The sequence below is a fragment of the Chironomus tepperi genome, unplaced genomic scaffold (assembly GCF_022539635.2).
Source record: "Chironomus tepperi strain 1889 unplaced genomic scaffold, CSIRO-AGI_Ctep_v1 contig_298, whole genome shotgun sequence".
In the NCBI taxonomy this organism is placed as follows: Eukaryota; Metazoa; Arthropoda; class Insecta; order Diptera; family Chironomidae; genus Chironomus; species Chironomus tepperi.
In genome coordinates this window covers 446,697-470,787 of record NW_027226420.1, presented here as the reverse complement: position 1 = coordinate 470,787, position 24,091 = coordinate 446,697, and the positions used below count along the sequence as shown (strand labels likewise).

Below are 24,091 nucleotides of genomic sequence, written 5' to 3'. Positions count from 1 at the left end.
TAATTCACGGTCAAAAGATTGAGAAAATGGATTTTATTACTTTGTCCATAAAAACTTGAAACCTGCTCAAAATAATCATGAAAACCTCTATAAATTTTCATCACCCACATTGCTGATCAACCTGTGTGTCGCAGTGTTGATGATAACAGGGCGTACCTCGTGCAACTTTAAATCATCCAAAGTGATTTTTTTGTTGCAATTTTCAAGTTGAAATGAATAAATGTGCCAATGTTTCCTTTTATTGTACTTCCTTTTTAGCGCCAAAACTTAGTAAGATCAAATTTTGAACTTTAATTTGAATTTCGACTTTCAGTTTTATTTCAAATTCAGAATATTCGTTACTTTTACTTTTGCAATAACATAACGCGCATATAAGCCCCTCGTGTGCCGCAATCCTTACCCTTTATCATCACAAAACGTAGTTCGTGAAGCACTGGTCTAGTTAAAAAAAATATAATACAATTTAAAAAAAGTTTAATTTAATGAAAAACCACATTAATAACCTAGATTTAATAGTTTATATAGTTTAAAATAGCATTTTATAGTCGTAAAAATGCAAATAAGTAATTAAGGATTAAGGAAAAGAAAGATTACAAAGATTAAACGTGATAAAAGAAACAACTTTTATAATTTCTTAATTAATCTTCGAATAATCAGATAGCTAGATGAGAAAAGACTGACGCTCAGGCATCAAATCATTAAAAATATGAGTTGTGAAGTCATTATACGTATTTTCAAGTGTAAGTTATAAAATTAGAGCTACTGGATTTATTGATTTGTTCTAAATTTATTCTGTATTTTATGAAAGTGAAGTTGTAAATTTCACCATCCAGTAAAATTCGTTTTCTAAAAATAGAATGATTACTGCTTTGAAAGTGAAATTCAAGTATCTTAAATATTTACATTAAATCAGACCATTAAATGATTTACAAGATAAGATTACTAAACTAGTTAAAAGTTATTTATTCATAACATGTTTATGTTCATTTTCTATTTCCAGTCATTCCTGTAATCTTCATAACATCAATTATTGCTTGGTATGTATGGATTTTTTATGCGAATTTTGAAGTACTTTTCAAGTGGGAAACATAATAACTCACTTTGTTCGCTCGGTTGGACATCGTACAAAGCTCGGATCTATTTTATGAGCTCAACGTTATCGATTTATTACAGCTCTAGGCATTAAAAAATCTTAAAACAATGTCAAAATACGATAATTAATGATTTTTGTATTTTAGATCAAAATGTAAACAACTTTTTGCGGGAAAATTTTAAATGACAAAAATCAGAAGAGAATTTGAATTCCAGAAAACCGTTATACGATAATAACTTTTTATGTTCATAAATTGCTTAATTAATGATTCTTGAAATTAACCAAACACAGTTAGCTGCTATAAAAATGCGCTGAATCCACTCGACAAGGTCGAGTAAGCTTCTAATCTTTTTTCGCTGTAGAAAAAAAGAAAACAAAGCTCATAATTAGTAAAAGAAACGCAAAAATTATCGACTTGAATACAAAGTATTGTATCTGTAGATTAGTCGCATTGTTGCTATTCGAATGAATGCGTAATAAAAAGTTGTGAAATCTTCAATTGTAGCTAATTGTAACGAAATATGTAATCGGTTCCACTAAACGCAATAATGACTCATAACGACAAACATCGCGTCATAAAGTCTTATCTGTAGCTGATAAATTAACTATAAACATCACTTTATTGCAGGTCATGGTATGCGTATGTCATCGAGTTATGTTTAGGAGCAGTTCACAGTTCAATTGAGGCATTCTTTCTGCTTGTATTTTATCACATCTCTCTGTTCTTTTTATTATGGTCGTACTACAAAACTATATTCACAAAAATCGCTCTAGTTCCACCGATGTTCAAAGTATCACGAGCAGAGATGGATCAATTGACAAATTTAAGAACACCCGATGAACAATCGAGATTTTTGAAGAATCTATCAAAGGATTTACCAATAGTTAACTGTACGATAAATAATTGTGTCAGATTTTGCGAAAAGTGCCAGGTACGTGACATATCTAGTGCTGCCTATAAACTTTATTCTATTCGTTTTGTTTTTTGAATAGCACATAAAACCTGATCGATCTCATCACTGTTCCGTCTGTAATGCATGTAACTTAAAGTTTGATCACCACTGGTAATGCCACATACTTTCTATCCAGACTAATGACTTATTAATGCTGAATTTATGTATTTTGTTTTAGTCCATGGGTAAACAATTGTATTAACTTTTCAAACTACAAATACTTTATCCTGTTCCTTGGGTATGGTTTAACATACTGCATTTATGTTTGCCTCACTATGCTAAAGTATTTTATACTTTTTTGGAGGGTAAGTACTAAAAATTTATAAATTATGAAAAATTATATTACAACAAATTATTCAGATTAATCCATTTAATTATAAGGGCGAGCTTGAAAACACGTCAACAGGAAAATTTCATCTTTTGTTCCTTTTCGTCGTTGCGATTATGTTCGCATTCAGTTTGGTTAGTTTGTTTGGATATCACACTTATTTAGTTCTTAAAAACAGAACGACATTAGAGGCATTTAGAGCTCCAATTTTTTGTGTTGGTGGACCTGACAAGAATGGATTTTCACTTGGATATCGAAAGAATTTCGAGCAAGTTTTTGGTACCGAGAAAAAGTACTGGCTGTTGCCGATATTTACAAGTTTAGGAGATGGCGTTAAATATCCAGTACGAAAGCACTTACTTGAAGATGTTTAAGTGCGAGAACAAATTGGAAAAAATATTTTTATTAAATTTAGTATAAATGCTTTTCTTTTGCTAAAAAAAAGAGTTAAATATGAGATATTTTTTTGTTCATTTTTAAGTGACATTTTTTTTTGTTATTTCTATAAATGTGCATTAAAAAGAAATAATAATAATTTAAATTAATTAAAAAAAATAAATAAAAGTTTTTGCACAGATTCGACTTTTTTAAAACTATTTTTTTATTTTTTAAAAACTAGCTTCTCAAATACAATTTTTTAAATTTTTTTTTTAAAAATATCAAATTTTTAGGGAAAAAAATACTGCGAAATCTTAGTTATGCATTTTATTCTTGTTAATTCTTAAATATCGTAAAAGCAAAGAGTTTTCGCATACAATTCTATGAGAAATTTCTAATATACTTCGAAGAAACATTAGAGTACATTACTTAATCTGATTCGTTTTTGTCAAGCTATGTTTCATATTATTATCATTATTATTAATATTTCAGTTTTTTTTACAATTTAAATTAAAATCATCATTCATCATTGTAAAGTTTTCTCTTGAAAATATAGAACGTAAAGGCTTTGCAAAAGCTGTCTTGAAAAATACAAAAACAAAAGTTCAAAAAATCAGGTTTAGTACTAAATTAGCAATAAAAGTATAGTAAAGATTGAAAAATTCACACATAAAAAAAGGGAGATGATAATCATAGTTTAAAGAGTAAGCTTAAGACTTTCCTAATTCTTCACGAAAAGTATTCAATTTTTGAACGAAAAATGCTTCGAGATCTTCGGCACATTTGCAGAACGTTGAGTCTCGATGATTATAGTACCGACAATTGTCAAAAATTTTTGTCATATCCTTTATAAAGTCAGTTAAACATTTGTATTCACGTTGCAATATCTTCATATCAATTTGCTTGAGATCTAAAATGACAAAGTTTGCATTAAAATTTGAAATATCAAAAATTAGATGGATTAAGTTAATCCTGAGATTAAAAAATTAATCTCGTTGGATTAAAATCTAATCCTCAGACCACATAATCAAATTTCAGCACTCACCCATTGGTTCCTTCACAACATCATAATAATCAGGAACTTCACTGGCATCGACAGGATCTAAGAACGGCCAAGCGCTCTTATGGCTCTAAAAACATGAAACATAATCGAATTTATAGCTATTGTGCCATTTAATACTACAAAATACTCACTTGAATTTCTTTTAGAAATAGTCGCAATCCTTCATATTCCCCTTCACCCAACGACTTTGTATTTGCAAAATTAACAGAATCATTTTTCTGACATTTTGGACAGACATACTCATCAATGAAATCTGCTTCACTTTGCTCGATTCCAACACATTTGCCATGAAACCAGTCTTGGCATTTATCACAACAGATGTAAAATCTACAAATAAAATTAAAATAATTTTAGCAAGGAAGTAAGGAACAAATAAGAATCTACAACTTACTGAGCTTGATCGTAAGGAGTACGACATAGGCAGAATAATTCTTGAGTATCTTTTGCGCGTTCACATTCTTGACATGTGAAATCAGTCATATTCTTCGATTGATCTTCAGTGATTCCCACGCATTCACCGTGGAACCAGTTATTGCACAGATCACATCCAATATAAAACCTTAAAAAAATTAAGTTTTGAATAAATACGGAACTAATAAAATGACAATATTTGCATACCTTGACTTATCATATGGCGTTCTGCATATACAGTACAACTTCTGTCCCTTCTTTTTACCCTTTTTATCCAAACTGTCTCGTTCGGTGCTCGAATTTAGACTTGTATTTGCACTCTTTGTATGCTTCTTAGGACGATTAAGATTATGTTTATCACTTTTAGGTCTATCTGTTTCTGCTGACGATTCCATCGATTCACTTATTCGTTTGTGTTGTTGAGCTTCCTGAGCTAATCTTTCCATTCTAAAAAACCAACAAATTTAATAAGTTTCAAGCATGATTAATATGAATCCTTACTTCTTTTTCATATATTTGGAAGGTTCTTTCTTCTGTTCCGTGATATTTTCTTGTTTAGCACAAATATTTTTAATATGTGTTGCCATTTCTGTAGACAATTCCTTTTGTATCTCAGTTTGAAGTTCCTTCTCTAAATTGTCGCGCTTCTTAAGAATTACTTTCTTAAGATTTTCCTTATGTTTCACTAATTGAGCCTGGATTAAATAAAATCAATTAGTAAGTCATGACAAAAATATCCAATAATGATCTTACTTGTAATTTATGATGCTTAAATTGGTCATCAGTGACTCCAGACTTTTGAGCTGCCTTCATTTTAAGTTTACTGGCAAGAAGAGCCTTTTCAGGACTCCTTTCAGTTTCACTTCCGTCATTGCCACTTGATAACGAGAAATTATTTTGGACATTATCACTGTCCATTCGATTACAAAAGATGATATTTTTGCGAATTTGTCCTGAATCGGATGTCTTGACGATAATTTTCGTTTCTTTTTCTTGTACTATTTTTTTATTACCATCCAGCGGTTCCTTCTTAACACTTCGTTCCATTTTTTCACGATCAGCTTTCTTGATATATTTGCGCGGTGTATCCAATACCCATTCATCATCATCATCCTCAAGATTAGCACCTCGTCGACGACTTGGTGGTTTAGCTTCCGAATTGTCACTCAAACTTTCAGAATCGTCAGAATCTTGCGGACTATCGTAAGCAATGCTTGTTTTTGCTCGACCAGTTCCTCTCGTCGGATATGTTGTTGCAAATGAAGTCGGATCAAATGGTTCGCCTTTTGCCTGCTTCTCTTGATAACGCTGTAATGTCAATAACTTTTCTTCTATCTCAGGATTCAAATTTCCTTGACGAAGTGCATTTTTAATTGCTGTAAAAATGGCGATTATTTTGATTTGGTGGACACAGGGAGACAAGAAAAAGAGGAGAAAGAAGAAAAAGAAAGAAAAAAATCAGTTAAAATTGCTTTTCAGACTCCCACAAAATGGACACACGTACTATCTTGAATATATTCCTGCGTTACAATGAACTGATCTGACTTCTCGTCCGCATCACCCTTTTCTGCATCCGCCCCAACAGTTTCATTAGCGGCGACACTTTCGTCATTATTTTGCTGAAGTGAAATTACGGAAAACAATTTTTTAAAAACCTTTTTTTTAAAGCTTTTTTGGTTCAAAAAGAAAGAAATTTTTTCAAAGATATGAACTATAACATAATAAGTTTCTTGTTCCTATTATTATTAGGTACGTAAACAATTAAAATGAATAACATTCAATAAAACAAAATAACCGATAGTGTCACCTCACTGTTATTAACAAAAAAAGGAAATAATTTCTCTGATTATTCTTTTTTTTGGAGTCTGAAGCAAGTCTGATTTTATCTTTCATACATTTTTACAGCAATATACAATCATAATAATCCATAATGTTGCAAATAACACAATATTAAATGTATAGATAGATAGTTTTTTTAGATGAAATGAAAAAAATCGTTTTGTTTTTCAATTTTATTTGAATTTTTTTTTTTTTATCATCAAATTTTTCGTCATTTTTTATTAAAATGTTATGCATTCTAATCATTTTTACAATATTTTTTTTTATTTGATAATTAAATTATTTTATGTTCAAGTCTAAGGGATTTTTACATTATTCCTGTCAATATCAAGACTTGGACAATCAGAAATAAATTCTAAAAAATTCAAAAATAATTCCTGGACACAGAAGCAAGACTTCTTTATTCAAGGACATTTCTAAGATTTTTCAGAACCAATCCTGACTTTCCACACCTTGATCAATACAATAAAATTCAATTTACATTATCATCATAGGTTGGTAATTACTCTAAATCATTGAGTGTGTGTTGCTGTCTACTTTATATTTTTTTTTTTTGCTGTTTATTTTAAAATGAACGCATATCCTTCAAAGTTATTACAGTTTACAGTATAAGAAATGAAATCATAAACTAAATGCTAAAAGAACTAACCAAAAACTACAATTTTTTTTTTCATTAAACTTGAAGATAGATCTTAAGACTAGAACTTTGTTCAATGGAATTATCCGTAATAGAAATGTCTTGGAAAGTATTGAAAATCTGGATAATAACCTGGATAATAAGCTGGATAATAAAAGTCCTAATTTAGAGAAAAATAAATACTGGTATTAAATGTGATGAAGACTTGTAAAAATAATTTAAAAGAGGTCATTTGTGCAAATTAAGATGCTCAACTAGCTTATGTGTACTTATTATTTGGAAAAAATTGTTTAAAAATTTAACGGTCAAAAATATTTTTGAAAATTCAACGGTTTTTCGATTTTTAAATTGATTTTTTTTAGAAAATGAGTGCGTTCAACAGTTTGAATTTAAAAATTCGTTAGAAAATTCAGTTTTTTGTGTAAGTTAAATTTAATTACTTTCCTACTTATTATTTTTTTTTGTATCGAAAAATGCGCTTCGATCATCAATCGTTCTGTGGCCTTTAATTACTATTAAATCTCATTTAATTTCCTATTACTTTATATACCTTATTTGATTAACCAGTTCAGTCATATAGTTCAAAAATTTATAAATTTTTTAAATTTTTCAGTCCCTTCCTTAGAAATGTTTTGTATGCTTTTCAATTTAATTTATGCTATCCCAAAAGAGAGAATTCAATTATCATTATCAATATATTTTATCAAATTACTGTGAGAAAAGTCTATGATTTAGCGCATTTCTGTGTGATTTGTTATACGTTCATCATTATTTAGAGAATAATAAATTAATAAAATTAAGTTTCTTTTCATAGGTAAATCATAACTAATAATTTTTAATAATAGAGAGGTGACACTATTCCTTAATAAAATTCGTCTTATAGATTCTTATCATTAAACAATTTTTTTTTTTATATTTTTAAAAATCGTTGGAAATTTCTAGTCATAAACCAGCATTTGGATATTAATAAGACAAGTAATGATTACGATTTTGTTGATTTATTGGCTTGTAAGCTTGGCGTGGTATTTTATATGTCGGAGCAAAGTGGAATCTAGGCTTAAAATCTTGTGTGACATGTGACATTAATGCAACATTATCATGTCACATTAATGTCTGTGACAGTCAACAGCACTTAAATGTAAAATCTACAACCTTCTCATCTATAAGGACAAATATTCGATTCTCACAAACATTTAATAGTTCAGCGATAAACAACTTGTCTGTAATGATACGCGACATAATTGAATGACTCAAGACACACTTGAAAGCATTGCACAACGTATTTGATAATGTATTACGACACATTTAAAACATTGCGCAACACAGTCAATAATGTCTTACGACACACTTAAAAATGTCACGCAACACAAAAGTTGTCTACCACTGGAAATAAGCCAACGATTCACACAATGCTCACGACATATCCACTTGAATATTAAAAAAATTGAGGAGGAAGAAGTCATGTCAATTGAAAAGGTTCATGTGGCAAGAAAAATTTCTATTTCTATTGATACACAGCGTATGATGTGCATATGAAGCAATTTTGGAATGACAAATTAAATTTTTGGGACGTGGGGGAGAGGGTTTAATAAATAATTGGATTTTAATCTGTGCTGTATAGTTTATTAGATTATCAAAATCAACTTTTAAGCTTCTTATTTTCATCTCGTCAATTGCTAAAATACTCTTAATCGTCTTAAATTTTTTCAACAATAAAGTAAGTAAGTAATTTTTATGTATAATAGTAACAAGGGACATGAATTAATTACACATTGTGATGAAAAACAAAACAAACGTGATTAAAAAGGAGGAAATTTTTCTGTCAAAAATTTTTTTAAAAATTTTCTTTTCTTTTTTTTTTTGGTCGTTATGGAATGTAAAAAAAATCTTATCATGAGTTTTCACATTCAAAATGCTCTTTTAAAAGATCCAATTGACACGAAAATAACAAAATCCGTAAGATGAGGAAAACTTAATGATATACTTAGTAATAAATATTTTAGCGACTTACATTCTGCACTGGTGTAAGTGGAGGCGGTTGAGATGATGTTGCTTGTGGGGTTATTGCTAAATAGATTTTCGTAGGTCCGATAGTTCCTCCTGTTTTTCCACTACTTTCTTGTGCTGTACATAAAAAAACATTGAAATGATTAGTCAACTGATAATTTAATCAAATATACAATAATAATTACCTTTCATTAGCTGCTGTTTGACTTGTTGCTGCACAATTTGAGATTGCTGTTGAGTGAATTCTGTGCCTTGAAGACCTTGCAATACAATTCGAGGTCCGTTTGGTGTTTGCATTACGGAAGCAGTCACACATTTAATTATTGTGCCTGGAGGATGATTTGCTAACAATGCAGCATGTTCATTTGATGTCGATGATGTTACTGCTGTAGATGATGTAGCTTCATTTGTATTGACCATTGATTGCATTTGAACGGTTTTTACGACTTGTTGATTTGGAGAAGCTTGTACAATTGTTTGCTTAACAGGCGTCAATTGGGCCTGATTTGTAGACGTTTTTACTTGGCCTACAACTACTTGATTCGAACCTACATTCTTAACTAAAACTTGCTGTCCATTCAAATTCATTACTTGAATCTTTCCTTGGACGAGCTGCTGAGCAATATTATTTCCATTTGTTTGTACAGCAACAATTTGTTGTTGTTGTTGTTGAGGCTGTGCTTGATGCTGCTGTTGAGAATTATTATCTTGTATTTGGAACTGAATATTTTGTTGAACGGGACTGGTTATAGTTTTTATTTGTTGAACTTGTGAAGGTTGTCCAGGTGATTGTAAAATCAATTTTTGACCACCAATTGTCACTAATTGCTGCTGTTGAGGAACACTATTTTGATTTTGTAAAATTATTTGTTGCTGTTGGCCAGCTGCATTTTGAATTATTATCCTTTTCTCTCCCGTCGATTGCATTTGATTTGTTGCTGACGGAGAAGCTACCAATAATTTTTGAAGGCCAGACGAAGATTGTTGAATTAAAATCTTTTGTCCTGGCCTTTGTTGTAACAATTGCTGCAGATTAGCTGAACTTATTACATTTCCTTGTACTTGTTGTGTGATGATTTGTCCAGTACTTGTGATGATTTTCTGAACAGATGGACTTTGTTGAGTTATTGTCGCAGTTGATGTTGAGATTGTCGGAGTTGATGATACAATTTCCTATTTAAATAAATTAAATTAAAATTTAGATTGATGCATATGAATTGAATGCATTATCGTTAAAAGCTTACCTTTGATTCTGGAGCAATTTTAACAACATTATTAGCGGAAATGATCGTTTTAGACGGCACTGAGCGAATCAATACTTTCTGAGGTGGTTGTTGCACTGGACTTGATGTTGGCGTACTTGTTGCAATAGGTCTTGCCTGAATTGCTTGAGTAACTTTTCCACCAACGACTAGATAAATTCATCAAAACATTATTAAAAATTCTTAGAAAAAAATAATAAAAATTTACCATTTGAATTTGAAGGAAGAATCAAATATTTTCCATCGGATGTCTGTACAAGTTTTTGATTTGGCTGCAATCCTCTTACACTCATTTTACCATCGGCCGTTCTCATCACCTGAATCTTTTGTGGCTGATCAGGTTTTGGTGGTGTATTGACTTGAGGCGTTGGAGTTGGTGCTGGTTGATTGATTGGCTGTGTCACAGTCTCGCTGATTATTTTTGTAGTGCCGTCGGCATTTCTTACAAGAATCTTCCTAATAAACGTCTTGAATTGTGGTTGAGCTAAAGACAATGAAAAATGAATTTTTAATCTGCTAAAATTTAATAAATTTTTAATGATCTTACATTTCTGTTCTTCTGCACGCTTCTTATTATGAGCTTCACGTTGTTGTTTCAATTGTTGCTCCATTTTCTCTTTAATTTCCGTAGATGAAGCTCGGTTTGGTCGCGTACTCGTTGAATCTGGCAAATCTAATTGTCTTGGCAATGGCAATTTTCCTGTCGTAGTTCTAGTCGTTGGTATGATATTGACACGTTCTTGTCTGAAAATTGATATGACATTTTAATTATCGAGTTTACATTTATGATATAAATAATTTACCTTTCGCCGTACTGCTTAATTTCCCATAATTCTAACTTATCTTCATCTATCCATTCTTCATTAACTTGTGGATCTGTTTGTTGAGGTGATTCAGCACGCTTCCTCTTTCTTAACCCAGATCGAATTGACGTCACTTCTCTTATTGTCTTTGGTAGTTCCAATGGTATTACAACTCTGCGTCTAAAGTATTGAGTGATTTCCATAAAAAGTCCAACATTGCGATGCTTTAAAAGTTCTGTTGTCACAATTTCTGTTTCTGATGTGACTTGATTCTTTCCGTCCATAGTGAGTGGCTTAGTTTGCATATCATCCCATCTCAAACAAGTCCACAATATTCGCAATTGTAAGCCAAGAGCAGAAAATGAATTGACACAGAATGTTCTATATATCCAACAAGTCCTGAAGAAAGGTCGTGAGCAAGGATAAGGCCATACACTATTATTATTTTTAGCTTGATGATTCAGGATATTGGAATAATATTTTCCAGCACGACGTGCAACTTTAACAAGCTCATATCTTGGTAGAATTAAAATATTCTTTGTATTCTTAACTGTTGTAAATGTTGAAATTGCAGGATATTTGGATATGACACCAACATTTTCGGTGCTATTTACTGGAGCAGGAGTTGCTTGAACTTTCTCTGCTTTTTTAAGATAAATCTTACCAGCAGTTGATGTTGCAGAATAGATTCTTTCCTTGCCATCAGCATCGAGTTCTTTTGGAATCTCAACTTCCTTCCTCACTTTTGGAAGTGCCAAGAATCTACGATTTGGTTGTTTAACATATTCTTGTGATTCATCTTTTGGAGGTTTCATTTCAACATCATTTTCATTTTTAATTATCTCTGGCTCACAAGATTCATCATTTTCAACTTTTACTTCCGATTTTGTGCAGTATGAGAGGATTAAATTTGGATCGTAATCAATACTTTCACGGAATGATGAAGCAATATCATCCAAACATTTCTTGATATCATATTGAAAGTATTCATCAGTCATGAAATCACCAAGATGATACTTATTAAGGATATCAAGCAAATCATTATTTTTGGCTTCAGCCAACTTTTGATGCAAAATTCCCTTCTTCCCAACTCCTAAGAATTTATCTTTCAATTGTTGAATTAATGATGATATTGAGTCTTTCAAGAAAGACTCTTTTAAGCACAAAGATGAAAAGCATTTTGTTGATGATCCAGGCAACTTTAAGTCGATTGATATATCCTTGGAATTTCGACATTGCTCTGAGAAACATCTGTGTACTTTCAGTATGCCTTGAATTTTTTTCAACTCTGTTTGAAGTGCATGTATCTTCATACATTTTTCAATGATATCAATATTCTTTGATCGTTGATTAAGTCGTGTTTTGTTATCTGTGATGTCTTGTATCATTTTAAGGATGCATACCGTATTTCCAGATGATTTTTTTCTCGTCATATTGTCTGGAACTGGAATAATATTTTCAGGGATATTATCTGAATTGTTCTCACTCGAATCCTTTATTTTCAATTCCATATCACGTAATTTTTCTCGACGCTCAAGAAGATCATCTAAAGTTGACTTTTTACCAATTTTTGGATAAACTATTCTAGTCTTTGTCTTTAGTGCTTCCGAGACATCAATCTGCTCATAAGACTTTGCTGTATCGTTATCTATGACTATTGATTTAATTGCTTCAAAATTATCCTTCTTAATCTTTAATGGATCATCTAAAGTTTCTTCCTCATTATTCTCAGAGTCTAAATCCTTATTAGATGCATATTCTAATGCAAAATTTAAATTATCGAATGCTTGTCTTTTAAGTGTCATGATTTTCTGTTTCTCATCTTGTTTAATGAGCACATTAACGCTATGAATTCGATTGGTTTGCATTTCATTCCAATATTGACGTCGTCGACTTCTTGACGACCAAAGCCAACCATATTGTCCATGAATACGATACTCTTCACCTTTTTGCTTCCAGACCTGATGACGAAGTCCGAGCGAATATTTCACATAATTATATGCCAAACGATTTCTCTCTTCCTCGTTTTCTTCACGTTTTTCTCGCTTTTCAATTTTCTTTCTCTCTTCCCTTTCGGTTGATGTTATACGATACAAATGTATATGACCTAATTGTTCGTGCCATACATTTGCGTAGATAACATTTTTGAAACTCGTTTGTAAGACAATCAAAATCTTTTGGAAATCATGTGCTGTTGTTGCTGAACCGATTGCATTCAACCATATTTTTCTTAATTTTGGCCAATTACAATGCATGAATGAAGCACAAATTGATGATTCGAATGAAAGCAACGTTTGTTTAAAAACAGCGATTAGACTGTGTTCAGTTCCATTCAAAAGACCATTCCATTTGAAAGTTGATGCATCAGTCAGTGAGAATTTATGTGATAAATGTCGCTTTTTGTCTCGTTCCTCATTTTTCTGTGGCTTATTCAAAGCTAATGGATTAATTGTGTATTGATTCGTGTATTCTTTATGAGAATTTTCCATTCCAAGTTTAAAATAAAAAGTTCCATTTGATATTTGATTTGTTCTGGATCGTGTTAAATGTGTTTGATCATTCTTATCGATTTCAGTTGCTTCTAAGTTCTGCTCGATGTCAACAGTTTGCTCATTACTTTCTGTTGTCTCAGCAGTTCCATTTTCTAAATCTGTCTTACTGGTTTCTTTACTAATTCTCTCATTCTCAATCTCTAAATATGACTTTTTACTGCCCTTATTCTCATTCGTTAATGATTCTGTTAGTTGCATTTGTTTAACAATTTCATCTTTGTACTCTTGTATTTCCTTACATAATTGCTTCTCTAATTCATTTGGATCGAGCTTGCTTATTAGATTTTCGAATTGAGCCTCCGTTGTGTAATACCACGTTTCACTTCCATCTTCCGTTTCAACAAATAATCTCCTACATACAAACCAATATTTTCGTGCATGACGATCAAAGCCAAAGTGCTCGTGACGACATAATGAGCCTTGTTTTTCTTTTGTCGATATACAGTCATTAACTCCTGACACACAATGAGATTTACATATATTACATTGCCAATCTTCTGTCGGGACATCTTCTAAAGGTGGATCAACACACTCAAGATGATAAACTGCTGGACATGTCTCACAACATAATAAATTTCCAAGCCTATGACAAACACGACAATGATCGTCATAATGAATTGGACCTTCTTGAATCATATCGTCACGAACAAACGTTGTTGTAAGAAATTGATCGGCTAAAAATTGCAAAACTGTTAATCGGTCATCAATCGGTGTATATGGATATTCTTTTGTCGACAATATATTGAGAACTTCTCGACTAAATGATGCATCACTCTCCACATAAATTCTTAATACTTCTGGCCATGTTACTGTGTCTAGTAAATACAATGAGATGTTTATGCTGTCTTTCTGATCTAACGGTCCAAAATGTGTCTGTTGTGAATCTTCTTCTCGTAAAATGGCTTTAATTAGAGCAATATGAATTTCAGTAAGAAGAGCACTTTGCTCTTCACAAACTAATGCTGCACAATAGTCTTCAACACGGAAAGGAGATAATCTAACAAGATTTCTATATCGCCTCAGGACTTCATAAATTCCAAGAGATCTTAAGAGATATTTTTTCGGTACTAATAAGTCATCAGAGCTTTTTGGTAATTCCAATGGTGGTATTTCAATATCGTCTTTCAGCCAAACTGGCTCAGGCGTTACAGATCTCGTTTGTGATGGTCCAACATTGCTATAACTGCTTAATGAGAAATCACTGTCTGAATCGTTGTTGAAACTCTCTTGCGATTCACTTTGTGACATAGCGATTTCATCTTCACTCTTATCAGTTGAATCCCCAAAATCTGACCCATAATGATAGTCTGTTTTGTTATATGTTGGAGAATTATAACCTAGTAAAAGATAGTAGATTTTATACTCAATCACATTTTCTACGTCCCTAAATGACGTTGTTATGTAAAAAGGATATACTTACTTCTCCTATTTGAATATGCAGAACTTGTTCCAGCGCCTCTTTTATTTTTAAGAGGCGGACGGCCGCGCTTTTTTACTGTACTGTCTCTTGAGAAGCTCTTTCTGGAACTTTCTTCACTATCTTGTGGAGTTGATGCTCTTGATGCACTCGGTGTACTTAATCTTGAATCATTTTGTAGATATTTTGGCTTTTTTAATAAATGATATTTTTTCTCATTTGGAGCTGGCGTTTTTGGTGGTCTTCCTCGTCGCTTGCCTCTTCCCGTCATCTTTTACACTATTTAATGTTAATTTCTGACACTTTTGATATCCTATTTCGTTTGTTTATGTTTTGAATGTTTTCGACAACAAAAAAATTGAGTTTGGAAACAACAAATTTTGAATCAGGTGGAACTAAAAAAATCAGATGATAGCATCAGCGTTTTTTTCAATGTAAAATGCTAAGCACGCCAATGATAAAATCTATAAAATTCGATAAAAGACCTTATTAATCAACAATTCACACATTTCACAATTCTTCAACATTAATTTATCACACAATATTGTTTAAAAAACAAAAATCGGTATTTGAAAAAAATGCAGTAAAATTAAGACTCTCATTTTCAAATTTAGCCCGAAAATTATATTATTTTAAATCACTTCTAAAAACTTACATTTTCTCTAACTTAAACATCAACTTGTGCTCGAAAAAGTCTTAATAACGTTTTCCCAATATTTTCTGACATGAATACTTGCTTATTTTAATTAAATTTAATCGAAATTATCGAGCTTTTTACTTCTTTAAAAAATGGCTTTATAATAGTTGTTTGCCCCTGCGATTCTGCGTTTTCTACCAATACATTCAAATATCTTTTGAACGTTAAAAACTTTTGTTTTCTATTTGTTTATTTAGGGTATTTTTTGCCTACCTGAGATTGTTATGGGGATGTTATCACTTTCTATTCTACTTTTATGAAATTATATAACAGCAATATTTGATATTCTTCGCAAAAATTGAATTTTTTTAAAAATCCTTAGATTTCCGTTCGAAAATTACAAAATGCAAGGGATGAAAATTTTAATTAAACCACGAATTCTTACTTTTCCAATGTTAATTTCTCGTTAATCAAAGTAGACTATTGCGAAAAGATGAACGAATTGAATTACTATATAATGACTAGTTTAAAAACCAGATTCTCATAATAAATTAAATACCTGAAAAAGTTTTGATTATTTGCGAAAGTTTTCATGCCTTGCAGGAAAGTAAGTAAATTCGATCGGATGTAAATAATTTTTCAAAAAAATTTAATAAAATCATGATTTCTCAGTGATTGCCAAGTTTTTAATATTAAAAGCTACGTGAAAATGGACACAAGTCTTCAATCTTCCAATCGCAAATTGTGTAGAGCCTGTTTAAGGCAATATGAGTCTAGAAAAGACTTGATTCCTTTGCAATCTTTTGATCAAAATTCTCCATCTTCGGCAAAAATAAGATTTCATGATATGCTCTCATCTATCATGCATCAAAATGTAAGTAACCTTATCATCAAGCTTTCCGCTCAATATTAAATTAAACTATTATATTTAGCTACCGGAAAGCGATTCACTGCCATCAAAAATCTGCATTATGTGTCTGTCATCATTACGAGTTTCATATTACTTTCGTCTTGAAGTGGAAAAATCACAGGCAGCGCTTTCGAAAAAGCTCATATCATCAAATATTCGTATTACCATAAAAGAAGAAGTTCCTGGAGCCAGCAATTTTCCAGTTATTTTGAGACCAAGACATGTCGAAAATGATGCATTTAATGCCTCTAATGTTATGGACCAAGTTTTAATGTTAGTTGCTTTAATTCCTTTGCTATAACTCAAACCAATAGATATAATTTAATTTTTTAGGGACACTGATGATGAAATAATTGATTATGAGCCGGATCTAGATTCCGTTATGGATTACAGTGAGCAAGGCAGTCCATCTAAAAATTCAGATATCCAGAATGACACAATAAAGAGTACGGATGCAAGTAAACTTAATAATAGCATTGAAGGATCAGATAAAGGAGATTTTGATTGCACAGAATGTCAAAAGCCTTTCACAAGCTATAAAGCTTTACAATGTCATAAACGGACTATCCATTCAGCAAACAAATGCAAATATTGTCAGAAAAAGTTCGGAAACAAACAACAATTGAAATTGCATATAAGATTTAAGCATCGTGACAAGTACAGTGAATATTGTGCAGAAAATGATAAATCTATGACTGAAACGGATGCAGAGAATGAGAATGACAAAAAACCAGTTGTTCTTGTTGAAAGGCTTGAGAAATTCAATGAATGCTCAACTTGCGATCTGATATTCGTAAACAAACTTGCTCTGGTCAAACATCATGCTGATTGTGACAGCAAGTGTATAGATTGTGGCTTGAAAATTCCAAGAAAAGATTTCTACTTTAAGCATTTAGAAACTGTTCATAAATATCCATGCATTGATTTAGCAGGATATGAATGTCCATTCTGTATGAATTTATTCCGTACCGAAAAAGTATTACAAGAACATATCCAACGCATACATCCCGATGAAAGTCAATCAAATGTTGATACACTAAGCGAAGCAGGAGAAAGCACTAGTACAGATGGAATTACTTCACATCAATGTAAAGTATGCTTACAAAATTTCCAGTCATCAAAAAGTTTGAAGCAACATACAACAGTCAAGCACAAAGAGCGAGATGCCAACATAAATCAGAATACTGATAAGAAATTGAGTAGCAATGTCCGAAAATATACAAAAGATGAATTTTTCGAAAAGTTTATTGTCAAGAAATCAATTGATTTTTATCGTTGTATTCCTTGTCGTAAAGATATTTACAAACGATCAGTCATGCTCCATGCAAAGAGTAAACATGCTGCCATTAGATGCCACCGTTGTGAATTGTGTAGTGAAGCATTCTTTAGAACTGATTATCGTACAAGACATTTTGCTATGGCTCATCCAAATGATTATAAATGTATCGAATGTGATATGCAATTTGATCGAGCATATAAATATGAAGCACATATGACACAACATGGACAAATACAAAAGATCTTAAAGCCAGAAGAAGGAGCTGATCGTTATGATTTATCTCCTCAAGATATTTATTATATTGAAGATTCATCAACTTATGACTATACAAATGATGATTTACTATTGACTGTAAGCAATACAGAACAAAATCAATCAAGTGATGAGGTGGTTCCACTGTCAAAAGATGAGTTTTGTGACAAATATATGGTAACAATATCTGATAAAAACGTAAAATGCAATATCTGCAATGTAGAAATGCTCAGAAATAGTGTTGTTTCTCATATGATGTGGAAACATGCTTTAGTTAAGCCACTAAAGTGTTCATTTTGTAATGATCGTGTTGTTAAGAATAATGCTCGATTAGCTCATATGGCACGTTGTCATCCTAATGAGTATAAGTGTGTTGAATGTAATATTCAATTTGCTAAACACACTTTGTATGCTGATCATTTTAAAGACTATCATAACAGTCGAGTTACATCGAATCCATCAACAGGTGAAGAAGATGATCTTACTATAAATGATATGCGATTTGTAAGCAACAGAAATGACGACGAAATTATAGAAGAATCAGACAACATAAGTATTGAAACAACAACATCGTTTGCCGTTGCTGAAAAGACTGTGAGTCTTATGCTTAATATTTTCAATTTCATTTCCAATAATCATGTTCTGTTTTTAGTATGCCTGCCAATTTTGCCCTAAAAAATTCACTTCATCTAAGAATTTGACTATTCACAAGAGTCATAAGCATAAAAGTGAATATGCAGAAATGCTCGCACAGGATACATCGTATGATCCAATGGAACCTATAACCTTTGACGAATTTAAACAAAATTGGGTTGAAGTCATTAATGAAAATGATCTGAAATGTCTAGTATGCGAGCTAGTAATGAGAAAGAAAAATTTTGGAGCTCATCTCAGATCTAAGCATTGCGTTAGTGGTGCTTATTTGTGTGCATTGTGTCCAGAGAGATTCATTCGTGCAGAACATCGAATTCAACACATGACTCAAAATCATCGTGGCATTTTCTACTGTAATTCATGTAGTATCCAATTTTATAGGAATTCTCGTTATTCTAAGCATATGAGTGAACTTCATGGAATCGAAATTGATGATTATGATAGTTATGAAGTTGATTTGAGTTTATATGAATTAAAGTTTGTGCCATTTGTTCAAAAAATCCCTGAAGATGATCAACTGTCTATTACGTCATCTACAATAAATGAACCAGATCCAATAGAAGGAATGATGCAAATGCTAACAACATCAGAAGAAATGACACGAAATGAATTTATGAGTCGATATATTAAAGTGATGGGAAAAGAAAGACATTGCTTGGCATGTGACAAAACATTTTATCATTCGTCCATCTATCATCATCTTATTCATCTCCACTCAACAGTTTTGCCATTTAAATGTCCATTCTGTGATGTGAGATTTGAAAGAACGGTACAACGAGCAAAACATCTTCAAATGTTTCATCCAGAGGATTATAAATGCAATGAATGTGGGGTGCAGTTTTCTAAGCACGTAAAGTATAGTGAACATATGTCAAGTGAACACAACATAGTCGTAACTACACAAAAAAGTCCTTTGGAAATTCGAGATTTATCTTCTTTGGATTTAAAATATGTAGCTCAAAAATCTATGGATGAAAACCTTTGGCAGGAAGATGAAAGCGCATTTACTAATTCCAATGAATATCCAGAATATCAAGATGATTCCAGCAATGCTCCCATGCATATAAAAAGTGATAAACCTGAAATTCCGACAATTTCATATGTTGAGGATGATCAATTAGTAGAAATTCCAGCACCAAAAAATGTTGCAGCTCCATCATTAGAAGATGAATTACCATATTTAGAATTTAAGGCAAAATATGTGGAAAGTTTTGATGGCTCTTCTTCAAAATGCTTAGCTTGTAATTCAATTATATTAAAAACTTCAGTTTGCGCTCATATGCGTCTATGGCATGCAACAGCTATGATCTTTAATTGTGAATTATGTCCAATCGGCTTTCGTAGAGGTGATTATCGTATGCGTCATATGAGTTTACAACATCCAGACAGTTATAAATGTCCAGAATGCAGTACACAATTTTATTATTCAGCTATGTTCAAAGAGCATGTATGGGCTGAGCATAAAATCAAAATGGATGTTCCGGTATTGAAACATAAGGATGATATTGATGTTCCTCTAGAAAATTTGATGTTTGCTCCTTATGTACCAAAGGAACTTCGAGTAAGTTATTTTATAATATTTCCTATGACTTTAAACTTAATTGTATCTTACTTGTAGCTTCATCCTGATGAATCAGGCAATAGACATGGTGGCAGAAGACGAAATTCATTTGGTATAGAAGTACCAACAACCAGTAAAAGAAACGCAGAAGATGGATATACATATAGAGAATTTTACAACAAATATGTTGAGCCAAGAGGTGAAACATCGAAATGTACAGCATGTAATAGGATTTATTCTAAATTGTCGATCAAAAAGCACATCAAACGGGAACATTGTACTAGAAAACCTTTTAACTGTCAACTTTGTGATGAAGGCTTTTTAAGAACCGATGAACGAGTAGCACATATGAAAAAACATCATCCTGACTCATTTAAATGTCTCATGTGCGATGTCCAATTTCATCTGTCCACAAGATATATTGAGCACATGTCAAGTGAACACAGTATGACTTTGAATATTTCGTCCAACAAGTCAGAACATGAAGTTGACATTCCATTTGATAGGTTGCGTTTTAAGCCTAATCTCAACAACCAAAATGTAAGTAACTTATCGATTTATAACGGAAAATTATATTTTGAATTTTATGCTAAACACAACTCACTAACACAATCAAAGCAAAACAATTCAAATTTAAAAAAGTCGTTAACCAATATTCGTTTTTATTTTAGGGCTCTGGAAGTAGTATCAATCAGTCAAGTGATGGAGGAATGTCTAGAGATGATTTTACAAGCAAATACTTGACTAGATTCCATGTAGATGGCGAACTTTATTTACAATGTTCAGCATGTAATAAATCAATAGCAGCAAAACAAAAACGATTCCATTTACTGCAACATCATGCGAAATTAAGACCATTTGGATGTGAGCTGTGTGAATCAAGATTCTTCTCGAATTTCAAGAGAATTAAGCATATGGAATTTCATCATCCAAACGATTTTAAGTGCCAAATTTGTAACCAGCAGTTTGAAAAATCTGAGATTTATGCCAATCATATGCAGGAAGAACATAAACTTACTATCAAAGTTAATTCCAATGCTGACGTAGATATAAATGGAGATGAAATGCTTTATTATGAGAAAGTAACCAAAACGAAGCCAACATCTGCAAATGTTACTTCCAATAATATGGAAGAATCTGACAATTCTTCATTCAATTTATTAGAAACGCTTCATTGCGATGTCTGTAATATTGATTGTGACTCGTCAAGAAGTTACCGGCAGCATATGAGAGATCATGTTGGAGGAGTTGATTCCTTAGTTCAAAAGCCTGAAATTAAATTAGAAAAACCTCCAGAAGATCCAGAAACTCCACAGCAATTATATCCATGTGATTTGTGTGATAAGCAATTGACGAGTATTGTAGCTAGAAATGCACACAGAAAATTCAAGCATGGAGTTTACAAAGAAAAACAAACAACACCGAGTCAAAAAGTTGAAATTGTTTGTGAAGTTTGTGAATTTACATCCTACAGAAGAGATTATCTTGAGCATCATATGAAGCAACAACATAAAGGTGAATTCAAATGTCCTTATTGTAAGCGAGCTTTAAGCAGCTACAATTACTATGCTTATCATCTGGAAACAAATCATCAAACAAAACCAGATCAGTCTCAACTCTTTAAGTGCTCAGACTGCGACAACTACTTTAAAATTGAAGAAAATCTCCAAAAACATAAGGCTGTATATCATGGAGAAAATCCACCACAACGAAGTCATTTTTGTAAACTATGTACAATGAATTTCCGCGCATCGTCGCATCTAGTAACTCATTTGGAAACTTATACGCACAGAAATTTGATAAACTTTTTCAATGGCACATCACCGAGTACCAGTAAATCTGTCAAAGATGAGCCATGTGACAAAAATGCCATTGAAAATCACTCAGTCAATGATTATGATAAGGAATTAGAACAAAATGATAGTAAGGAGCCGGAACCAAAACGATTAAAATTATCATCTGAGGAATCGATTACTGAAAATGATAAATTAGAATATTTGAAATATCTACAAACTACAGAATCTGGTCATTTTAAATGTGGAATATGTGGAAAAGTGAAAAGTCTCCGAAAGTACATGTTACATCATTTGAAGCAGCATAAGGAAGTGCCAACATACGATTGCGATAAATGTCCTGAACGTTTTGTATTTAAAACTAAGTATGATAAGCATATGGAATTACATGAAAATGGAGAAATCTCAGCTATGAATGGAACTGCCAGCAGTACCGATCAATCAGTCAAAGCAGTAAATAGTACAATTATTGAGCCTAAGGAAGCAGTCGTTGAAGACGAACATCCAAAGTTCCAAGAAATGAAGAAAACTCCACCGGAAATAAAGTGTACAGTCTGTAATCTCTCATTCAAGCTGACAATAATGCTAAACAAGCACAATTCTACATGGCATTCAGACAGTAATCCATATAGAGAACTGACAATGAGTGATCAGAAGCATAAGAAAAGCAATGAACAGATTTCTGTTATAAGGTTTTTACGTTGTGGACACTGCAATGAAGCTTTCATAAAGCAAGATGAACTGGACAATCATGTAAAAGCAGCCCATAACGAAAATAATGAAGATGACGACGAAGACGATGAAGATATGGACATCGAATCAGCTACTAAATTTAGTTGCGAGAGATGTCCATTAAAATTCCATAACATCAAGTTCCTTGAGAATCACCAAAAATTCTTCTGTATTCATCGAAATCAGCCCAAACTTGTTAATGAACAATAAGTTACTTCTGTAAGAATTATGACATAGAATTGTTGCGAGCTAAATTGTAAATTGATCAAAATTCGAAATAAAATAAATAAAATTTAATTTAACTTGTGTTGAAGATTAATGCTTTTATTTCAAAGGAATCTTATAGATGTTTCACAACACATTGCTTAGAACGGAATTAAGTTTATTCGTTTTCTTCTTCATCATCATCGTTGGAGCTGATTCTGAAGTAACGTAATTCATAAAGGTCCTTATCGTTTGAGACAACACGGATCCAATCACGAAGACTGTGTTTCTTTAAATACTTCTTTGTCAAGTATTTCAAGTAACGCTTTGAGAAGTGAATGTCTGAGTTGACGTAGATTTTGAACTTTTGTCTTTCCATGCTGACATTGTTTCCCAAGTTGCCGGTCTTTCCTGCAACCTTGAAGCGTTCCTTCAAGAACTTCTCGAAATCAGCAACATCCAAGATGTTGTCTTCGGCAATGTTTGTACAATCAACACCATATCTGAGATGTTCCTTCTTCTTCTTCAAGCCTTTGCCTTTAAGAACCTGTTTCTTTTGGACTGGTTTTTTGGCATCCTTAGTCGTCTTCGACTTGGCTGAAGCTGGATCGATTTTCTTGGTTGTTGCAACCATTTTCGATTCTATAAATTAGAAAAATACATTCATTAGTAATCATGTCATGTAATTAACTAAAGAATCAGCTTAGCAACTATACATTTCATGATTTCGGCATTTTCAGGAACCCAAGCACATTTTAAGCAAATTTTTATATCATTTTGCACTTTGTCTCGGGCCCCTATGCATGTTTAATTGCATTGAAATCAATACAAAGCATAGTTACGCCACTAATTCAGGAATTCATGGATCTGTCATAACCTAAAAATATTGCAAGATAAAATCATGTTAAATTTGTGGACGTTTTAAAGTATTTTCAACAGGTTTAACAGAATTCAGGTTACTTAGTAGTAACTCATTGGAAATACTTAATGACTTTATGGATATCAATGATTAATTAAAGAATCTAGGTGAACAATGTTGCGCAAAATTTACATCACTTAAAATCACCATAAAAATGCACAAAATTCAGAAATTTTGATAACAGGATAGTACCTAAGATAGTTATAAGTCATATTAAACCTGTTTAAACACCAAACTTATCGATTTAACATAATTAATTAATTTTTTGAAAAATGTACGTACCTTTCAAGAGAATTTAAAAGTGAAAAAGAACGAGTTTAGTAATTATTCTCTTGAACACACCCCGGAATGCGTTCAGTTCGGTAATATTTTCCTTGAACACCCCGAAACACATTTAGTTCAAATCA

At 32.0% G+C, this 24,091-nt stretch overlaps 4 protein-coding genes across 7 annotated transcripts; 2 read left to right on the top strand and 2 right to left on the bottom strand.

Annotated features, from left to right (window-relative positions):
• The first annotated feature begins 457 nt into the window (after nucleotides 1-457).
• On the top strand, nucleotides 458-2,951 carry LOC139092415 (palmitoyltransferase ZDHHC20-A). 3 transcript variants are annotated; one of them, XM_070642798.1, is made up of 6 exons: nucleotides 458-740; nucleotides 1,001-1,037; nucleotides 1,722-2,025; nucleotides 2,087-2,157; nucleotides 2,225-2,351; nucleotides 2,407-2,951. In XM_070642798.1, the coding sequence occupies exons 1-6, from the start codon at nucleotides 707-709 to the stop codon at nucleotides 2,746-2,748; spliced, it is 915 nt and encodes a 304-aa protein (XP_070498899.1). In that variant the 5' UTR covers nucleotides 458-706; the 3' UTR covers nucleotides 2,749-2,951. The 3 variants fall into 3 exon arrangements, with proteins under 3 accessions (XP_070498899.1, XP_070498900.1, XP_070498901.1); XM_070642799.1 differs by having other exon boundaries at nucleotides 460-740; nucleotides 2,428-2,951; XM_070642800.1 differs by lacking the exons at nucleotides 458-740; nucleotides 1,001-1,037 and adding an exon at nucleotides 1,334-1,616.
• A 103-nt stretch (nucleotides 2,952-3,054) lies between these two features.
• On the bottom strand, nucleotides 3,055-15,551 carry E(bx) (nucleosome-remodeling factor subunit NURF301 E(bx)). The gene is made up of 16 exons (XM_070642797.1): nucleotides 15,399-15,551; nucleotides 14,747-15,207; nucleotides 10,775-14,663; nucleotides 10,519-10,715; nucleotides 10,180-10,455; nucleotides 9,954-10,120; nucleotides 8,895-9,882; nucleotides 8,714-8,826; nucleotides 5,731-5,845; nucleotides 4,980-5,602; nucleotides 4,728-4,921; nucleotides 4,434-4,673; nucleotides 4,207-4,374; nucleotides 3,947-4,142; nucleotides 3,798-3,882; nucleotides 3,055-3,662 (listed from the first exon to the last, which is right to left on the bottom strand). The coding sequence occupies exons 2-16, from the start codon at nucleotides 15,012-15,014 to the stop codon at nucleotides 3,463-3,465; spliced, it is 7,719 nt and encodes a 2,572-aa protein (XP_070498898.1). The 5' UTR covers nucleotides 15,015-15,207; nucleotides 15,399-15,551; the 3' UTR covers nucleotides 3,055-3,462.
• Nucleotides 15,552-15,991: 440 nt separating this feature from the next.
• Nucleotides 15,992-22,989, top strand: LOC139092406 (zinc finger protein Xfin-like). Its single transcript, XM_070642779.1, has 6 exons — nucleotides 15,992-16,254; nucleotides 16,313-16,563; nucleotides 16,624-18,415; nucleotides 18,474-20,036; nucleotides 20,094-20,576; nucleotides 20,708-22,989. The coding sequence occupies exons 1-6, from the start codon at nucleotides 16,090-16,092 to the stop codon at nucleotides 22,769-22,771; spliced, it is 6,318 nt and encodes a 2,105-aa protein (XP_070498880.1). The 5' UTR covers nucleotides 15,992-16,089; the 3' UTR covers nucleotides 22,772-22,989.
• On the bottom strand, nucleotides 22,854-24,071 carry LOC139092412 (large ribosomal subunit protein eL22-like). Of its 2 annotated transcripts, none has more exons than XM_070642794.1 (2): nucleotides 23,967-24,071; nucleotides 22,854-23,407 (listed from the first exon to the last, which is right to left on the bottom strand). In XM_070642794.1, exon 2 carries the CDS (start codon nucleotides 23,397-23,399, stop codon nucleotides 22,944-22,946), a length of 456 nt encoding a protein of 151 aa, XP_070498895.1. In that variant the 5' UTR covers nucleotides 23,400-23,407; nucleotides 23,967-24,071; the 3' UTR covers nucleotides 22,854-22,943. The 2 variants fall into 2 exon arrangements, with proteins under 2 accessions (XP_070498895.1, XP_070498897.1); XM_070642796.1 differs by lacking the exon at nucleotides 23,967-24,071 and adding an exon at nucleotides 23,482-23,620.
• Between the last annotated feature and the right edge of the window lie 20 nt (nucleotides 24,072-24,091).